Raw genomic sequence first — 7,710 nt, 5'->3', positions numbered from 1 at the left:
TAGTGGTGATTTCAGTAATTAGAAGTCTTCCTGAAAGAATTTGCGCCGAGCTTCATTAGAAAGAAAACATTGAAACATTTCAATTTCAATAGGGTCTTCGCCTACCAATGCCATCGGTGCTCGGGCCCTAATAATCTTTACGATTACAATAGGGTTCCCAGCATCACTTGGACCCCTAATTATATCCAGAAATGCAGTGTACAAACTTTGATTAGCATTTCACTTTATTCAGTTGTGATTTTAACCAGACATCCATTTGAATTACTGAAGTAGATTTGTGTATTTAGTACAGAAGTACCCAAGACATTTGTATCTACTGTTGCTGTTCCCGCTGCATGTTTATACGTGTTGATGCACAACTTTCAGTCAATACGTATTACATAATGTAATATTAGCTTGAGCTATAGGATAAAAATGAAAAAAAAAAATAAAACTAAAAAAAAAAAACTCTTCTGCATTACTTTAGAAAAAAACACAAGGTGATACCAAGCCTTCCAGAAAGGCTTTGATGGACTAGTACACACAGGATCCCATGAGCATCAAGTTTTAATTTATATATATGTACATGCTGTTTTTACACGGACATTTTAACCCTTTGTAGCCCAGACCTCCTTTTCCCCCTCATATATTTATGTAAAGAGAAATAAGAACACAGCTTCTCAAATTTTTACAGTCCAGATCACTTGAGGCTGTGGAAATCCTTCCTGCTAAGCTGCATGATTCCCAACCAGGTGTACTTCTGCAGTTTCCAGGAGGTACATGGAAAGATTGGAGAGTAGCTCAACTAATTTGAAATAATTATTTGATTGAAAGAAAACATCAACATATTAGCATTAAGTTAACACCTGAACACTGTGTTGCAATTATGTAAGTGTGTGAAAACTTGTTCGCAAGCTGGCAGAGAAGTTTGAACAGGTAGCTAAAATTAATGGAGAATAGTTTAAAATAGTTAGCTGAAAGTAATACTAATGTATTACTTTCAGCTAACTAAAGTAGTAGTAAAAGTATTAGCTTAGTAGGCTATTAGTAGTATGAATGCTGACCAAACCAACCTTAATATTTTTTACAGTTTACTTATATGATAAAATTACACAGACCTCCAACGGGGCTGTAGGGGTACCTCAGACCAAAAAGGTTGGGAACCACTGGTCTACATTTACAGTGCATCGTGGCAGAGTTTGGACAAGGACAGAATTTGACACATAAATAGACAACTGATGACTAAGATGTGTGAGATGAAACTTTAGGACATGGATAGTACAAACTCTCATTAGTCTTTACGCAGTCTCACAAGTGCAGTCTGTTATTTCCCCAAGGCTTACTGATTATTTGTTTGGATCAAAATAGGATAATTTATTCAGAGGTGTCATCTGTAAACAGTTTTCCCTAATCGCTTTTCTTTCTAAAAAATGCTTTTCCCTCTGAAACTCTATCTTTGGTTTCCTGCAGTTTTTCAGAAAACTTGTCCTTAGTCTCTTCCATTTTCTCAGAGAAACGTTCTTTTGTTTCCTCCATTTTCTCTGAAAATCTCTCCTTTGTCTCCTCCATCTTTTCTGTCAGTTTCTCCTTTGTCTCCTCCATTTTGTCCTGGATGTATTCTTTAACCGGTGGTGGTGTTGATAAGTAGCCTTGCTTGCGGAGATACTGAACAGATAGTGATGTGCCGCCCAGAGTTGCCGTATATCTTGCAGGGGTTGCAATCTGTAGGGAAACAATGAAAACACACTGGCTGGTCAGCAGAGCAAAATGCAGGAATCCATCACTCATAAATCACTTGTTGGATATACTGCATCTGCCTTTTATATGCACACTGACTAAGTCTGCATTCACACAGCCTCAGGCCGCCAGTTGTTGCTGCAAAAACGCCGGTCTTTCCATTCATTTTGAATGGAGGTAGAGCTTCGGTGGGGTTTGCCGAATGGGGGCAAAGAAAAAAATGCAGTGGCCTGCTGCGAAAAGTCTAATACTGACTTCACTTTGGGAGAAACGCAACCCCACGTCACGCTGAAGTGGCCAATCATGTAACCGGCGATAAGAAGAATTACATCTGTACTACCGAGGGCCGATTTACTTAAATCAAAACGTGCTAATTTTCGGTACCTGAGAGCGCGTAAGCTTAAGGTTCCCTGTCCTCTCTGCATGTTGACAGAGAGCGGAGCTTAGCCACACGCAGAGGTGTGAACATAGCAAAATGACGTTGCCTCGGCAGTTTAAGTCACAGTGAGTCACGGCAATGCCGGTTTAGCGGTTGCAAGTGTGGTTACAGTTTTCAAAACTCCACGCAGACAGCATTTGCTGCAATATAATACAATGGCGAGCCGAAAGCGGTCACGGTGCAGTTAACGCTTCCTCTTCCAGCATTGTTCTCTATGCCCTGGTGACAGACTGAGGTTTTAAGGCATGGCAACTTTATTTCTATAGAACTTCAGCAACAAGGCGATTCACAGTGCTTTACATAAAACATTAAAGAGCAAATAAAAAGATATAAAATTAAAACAGGCTAAAATAGAATGAGATACAAATATAAAAATAAATTACAGTGCAGTGTAAGAAATTAATTATTATTTGATTTAATAGGTTGTAGGGACGGGGAGATGTTGTATTTTGTGTGGTGTGTAAAATGTTCTAAATATATAACAAATGTTCCAAGTAAGTAGGATAAATACATTTGGAATTATTTTTACAACTGAAATTAATTTTTGTTATTACAGAGGGAAGGTACAGAAAAGAGGTACCGTTGGGTACCAGAACCAAATTTAAGAAAAAAATTTAAATATTTTCCAACCCTATTTGTGAGGCGGTGTGAGAATCCCGTACAGTAAAAGGGAAAGATTACTGCCTCTATTGCTGCCACAAGAAATTATTTTTAAACACGAGCACTAAACAGCCAGGAGTTCATGAAACAGCTGAGGGTTTGCCAAACTACAAAGCACTATCGATGTGTCTTGCTCTTCTCTTTCTGTTGGGCAAAAATTCCATAATAATTTTTCAGCATAGTGTAATTCAAGTGGTCTGAGGGAAAACTAGACTTCTGCACCTTCTCTTGGCTCCATTTTCAGGCTTTACAAAATCTAGCCCCTGACCAAAGACTTCTGCTAATCCCAGGTTATTTTAGAGATAGAGAGCTGTTCTGCAAATGCACATCCCCTCAGTAAATGTTCTGCTAACCAAGGCCAAAGGGTTAGGACTGCTGCTAATTCAAGGTCAAACCATTAGATAAGAGACACTTTATTGCCATCCATATATACAGTACATAGAGGAACAAAATTGTGTAAAAATGTAATCCAGTTTATTTTTTAGGGAGCTGAAATTTACTGCGATAAAAAGTGAGAGGTGGTCTGCTGGGGTTAGCCTTTAGCCTAGCGCAGAATATACCCGCGGGAGGGTCTGGACAGAGAGGGGGGAGGGGGAGCTGCTGAAAATGGTCCCACTCTACTTCAAATTCCGGCATAACAACTGCCTACTACAGCTTAAAGCCGCCCTCCCGAAAAACCCAAAAATATGGCACACCTCTACAAAAGGTAGTTCTCAAGCCATGGGTGGAGATATTCGGATAGTGCGGTATATTCTAATGAGTCTGCATGTGACATAGGAAGGGGAGCCAAATCTAAATAGCTTGTTGAATCCCAGGTTTTCTGATCTAGGCAGCCTACAAAAGAACTTAGTGGGTTGTCTTATTTCACCGTCTGGTTGGTGGCACTTAAGCTAATGTTCACTCCAATAAAAACCCAGAGCATCCTTGATTAAATTACCTTGTACATGGCATACGCAGTCAGAGCGTAACCACTCGAAGAGTCTCTCAAAAGGCCAACTAGTGATTCAGGTAGACCAATCATCTCCAGGAAGGGCACTACATTCACACCTCTGAGGGGAGGAAAACAGAGGGTTTTAATTTGAACAATTGTAATTAGTTGCCACAAACTGCTGTAATCCTGACAGTGTTGCATCATCATAACATTTTAAAACATGATTTGCCAACTTTTACGATAACGAAATTATTGAATTATTGGTCGCAGTTAGTATACCAGAGTTAAGATCAGATTAAATACAGTTTGTCATTCTTCTAAAATACCTAAATCAATTTTAGAAATCGGGCTGGGAGGTATATTAACTTTTTAAAAGGTATATCGATATTTTAAAATGAGATTGAGATGGGATGAGACAATACCGTTTATATTGATATAGTTCGATGTTGCGTTACATAACCATTTCTTCCATAAAGCCGTGCCTGCGTTTGTATCTCTTCTCACCCACTTGCTCACAAGCTCTCCTGCAACATGGAGGGAAACAGTGCTGGCCCCCACTGCTGACATTTACCTACATTTTTAATTGTTATTTGCACAGCTATATATTTTGTTAAGTAGGAGGAAAACTGTCATTGTACCAATATTTTCACTAGTAACGTTCTTTTGTGGAGGCCGCTATGGCGAAAAAGACTGAAGAACAGTAGTTACTGGATGTAACTTCAACTTTAGTTCTATGAATAAGAGCCGTTGAGACAGCGCCTGGATGCGGGCGAGAAAGGTGACATATGGCCAGATTAATATAGTCCATAAAAATGCATGCTACTTTGGGAGTAGATAATCTAGTATGCAGTGTATTTTATACATTTCACTAATAAACCAGAGAATTGCACATTTGGCTTCATGATCAAGAAAGTTTCTCTCTCTTGTGACATCTCACATGTGGCTTTGACTTACAACTGAACATATAGCCCACTCCGTCCATAGCACTTAGCCCTATTTAGGAATAAATGTCAATCTGTTCTATAATGAAAAGCCATACACTCAGAACACAACAGGACTCACTTCATAGCAGCGTAATAGAAGGTTCCAAACCAGACTGAGGACGTCATGAGATGTACAGGGATCATCACCTTCCCATACTGTTTGAAGGTCCTCTTAAACCTCTGGACCAGACCGGTGGACTTGTCCTGCAGGGGATCCACCTCGACAGCATCAGGCCCAGCTTCCCCTTTCTGGATCTCCTGTGCTTGAGATTTTGAGCTTGACTGTGGTTCCTCCTGTGGGGGCTGGTGTTTTGGCTGATGTGCTGCCTTGCTTGAGGCTGAGGTTGACAGCCAGCGTCGGCCTGTCGATGGTGGTAGTGACAGGTGGAGGACACAGCAACAAAATGCTACTGGTGGTTCAGGGATGGTGACACCCACCAATAATGGGCGTGCAGCTGCCATAAGCCGTGCGCCATGAGTTAGGAAGCGCTGCATTATCAGCCTCTACTCCTCCTTTGTGCTGCTGTGACGTTTAACCACAGACTGTGGAATGACACAAAAAAAACACAGTATAAACTTCAAATCTAGGCAGTAACCATGTGGCCTAAAGTAAGGCACAGACACAAAACAAGCGCACAGGGGTCCTTTCTTCTCCACCTTGTAGTTTGGCCTGATATTTTATCTGGCAGTTTTATTTAGATAGCAATTTATGTTTGCTAATACTGACATGTACAGTTAATACATTTTATAGTCAAGACAAAAAAACTGTTGTACACTAGGGTTGGGTACCCTTCAATTTTTTTCTGGTACCGATACCTGAAAATCGGTTCCTGGTACCAAACGGTACCTTTTTGCAGTACTTTCTCTCTGTAATAACAAAAAAATGATTCCGGTTTTAAAAAATAATAAAGACCCGTCCCTTCAATCAAATAATTATTAAATGTATTACACTGCACTGTAACTTTTATTTGTATCTTATTCTATTTTACTTTCTACCTCTTTTTAACTGCTCTCTAATGTTTCATTAAAGTGTTTTGAATTGCCTTGTTGCTGAAATGTGCTGTAGAAATAAATGTATTGGATTGAACAAAGCTTTGATGCAAATAATTTACATCTATGATTTTTAGTAATCAAATTACTGGAGTTAGATGAGGACCCTAGTATGAGCCTCACGCAGCCCTGCGGGTGGACAGCCATCTCACGCAGCCCGGACTCATAAAGCTCCACAGGCAATTTTTATTTAGGATTGCCATCTTAAATACACATCAACTCTGGTGTGACAGAGGTGTAACAGTCCCGTACAGTAAAGGTAAACATCAGAACAGAAAGTTTTAAAAAACTTTAAGGGTAAAAACCTTAAACCTTCAGTAGAGGAATGTGAAAACAACTCTTGTGACAAACTATGCACATATACAAATGAATGTAGTCAAGGTCAGACATTTTAGAAGACATAGACATAATAAAAACACATTTGAGTGGATGGGGACTTTCCCCGAGCAAACCAACAATGACCTACATTCCTTCCTGCGTTAACTCCTTTGCATTTAGCTACTGATTACACAGGTTATAAGACAGATTGAAGGTCCTGAACATACCTTGTGTTATGATTGCACAACCATTAATGCAGGCAGCACCTAGAGAAAAACAAGTGGGTGAGTTTCATGCAAAAAGTCCAAGTATGTTCGTCTCCAAAACTTAGCGCTAACTGTTCGTAAACAACAGGGCAAGGTTTATTGTTACGTTACAAAACTTCTGGTAAAACTACTAGCAGCTAACGTTAGCCAAACCACTGCAAGTGGTGGGCGAAAACCCCACAATAACACAGGAAGTCGTTACATTTACCTTCACAATAAAATACTAACTATTACTACCGGTACGTAGTGAGGGCGTATTTGGCCTGGCTTATTTTAGAAGTTCCGACGGAAGTATTAAACTAAAATCATGTTAGCTTTACACAGGAATCTATTTTAGGCTAACGTTAACGCTAGTTGACATTGGCCAGTTTTGTCTGGAGGACGACGAGGAGGCAGCTTTTCTTTCCTTCGGTTGTTAGGGACACTGCCCAGTGGGAGGCGAAGTAAAGAGGCATTTATCTTGTTAAAGCTGACAGTGATTCTGCTTTAGACACTGACTGGCAGGCGGACTTGTTAAGGCCAGACTTTACACTGCTGCCAACTTTGGCTTCTTACGCCTGACGTTAGCTAGTTAGCCAGCTGCACTGCTAACCCACACAAGCAAGAAAATAAGTTATCACTATGTAAGTACAACATACTAAAGCAGAGGATATAAAGCAGACTACACTTGAAGTGTTAAGGAAGAGACAAAACCGTAACGTTACCGCTTAATCCTGAGGGCCATGCAAATGTGCCTGGGCTACTGTCGTTCAATGACCACATTTATCGCTGCCGCATCATAGACTGCGTGAAGAGACCAGCATACGTAACCCCAACCGCGCAGAAAGCCACGGGAAATGTAGTTCGCAGTCCGACTCGCAGCAAAGACCTGCAAGAAATTCATTTCCCAGGCTGCCTAGCGTAAAGTCAACTTGTGCCACTAACGACCTTCGAACCTTGACACGGTCAGTGTATCTTTTGCATCATTCGATGTCATTTCCTGTCGTAAACGGGTATTAAAAAACAAAACGAGTGGTTGTTTGATTTTCTTTTTAAAATACACAATTTGAAATTGAAATACAAGGCGTTTTTTCCTTTTCATGGTCAAAAGGGGATGAGATATTTAAAAGGTCAATGTGTTTTGGTCATTCGATTTTCCTTTCATAAATGGGTATTAAAAAACAAGAAACGAGTGGTTGTTTGATTTTCGATTTAAAATACAAAATTTGAAATTGAAATACAAGGCATTTTTTCCGGAGAAAATTAAAATATGCTTTGATTTACATTTTCTATTTCATATAACAAAAAAATAAAATCACTAGATAACGGAAATGAAAAAAGGCCTGGGGCACGTTCAGTCTCAAAACG

General features: G+C 39.9%; 1 protein-coding gene across 1 annotated transcript; it reads right to left on the bottom strand.

Moving 5' to 3' along the window:
* Nucleotides 1-585: 585 nt before the first annotated feature.
* LOC116038084 (uncharacterized protein C18orf19 homolog B) lies at nucleotides 586-7,249 on the bottom strand. Its single transcript, XM_031282281.2, has 5 exons — nucleotides 7,068-7,249; nucleotides 6,325-6,363; nucleotides 4,809-5,272; nucleotides 3,753-3,864; nucleotides 586-1,701 (listed from the first exon to the last, which is right to left on the bottom strand). The coding sequence occupies exons 3-5, from the start codon at nucleotides 5,222-5,224 to the stop codon at nucleotides 1,387-1,389; spliced, it is 843 nt and encodes a 280-aa protein (XP_031138141.1). The 5' UTR covers nucleotides 5,225-5,272; nucleotides 6,325-6,363; nucleotides 7,068-7,249; the 3' UTR covers nucleotides 586-1,386.
* Between the last annotated feature and the right edge of the window lie 461 nt (nucleotides 7,250-7,710).

This window comes from Sander lucioperca, chromosome 10 (assembly GCF_008315115.2).
Source record: "Sander lucioperca isolate FBNREF2018 chromosome 10, SLUC_FBN_1.2, whole genome shotgun sequence".
Lineage (NCBI taxonomy): Eukaryota > Metazoa > Chordata > Actinopteri > Perciformes > Percidae > Sander > Sander lucioperca.
The sequence above is the reverse complement of the archived record's forward strand: the minus strand, read 5'-3'. Positions and strand labels throughout refer to the sequence as shown.

Coding starts and splice junctions, on each gene's coding strand:
- LOC116038084 (XM_031282281.2), bottom strand. CDS start 5,224: ATGCAGCGCTTCCTAACTCATGGCGCACGGCTTATGGCAGCTGCACGC. Junction 3,865..4,808: donor TTCTATTACGCTGCTATGAA/GTGAGTCCTGTT, acceptor TCCTCCCCTCAG/AGGTGTGAATGTAGTGCCCT. Junction 1,702..3,752: donor CTGCGTATGCCATGTACAAG/GTAATTTAATCA, acceptor GTTTCCCTACAG/ATTGCAACCCCTGCAAGATA.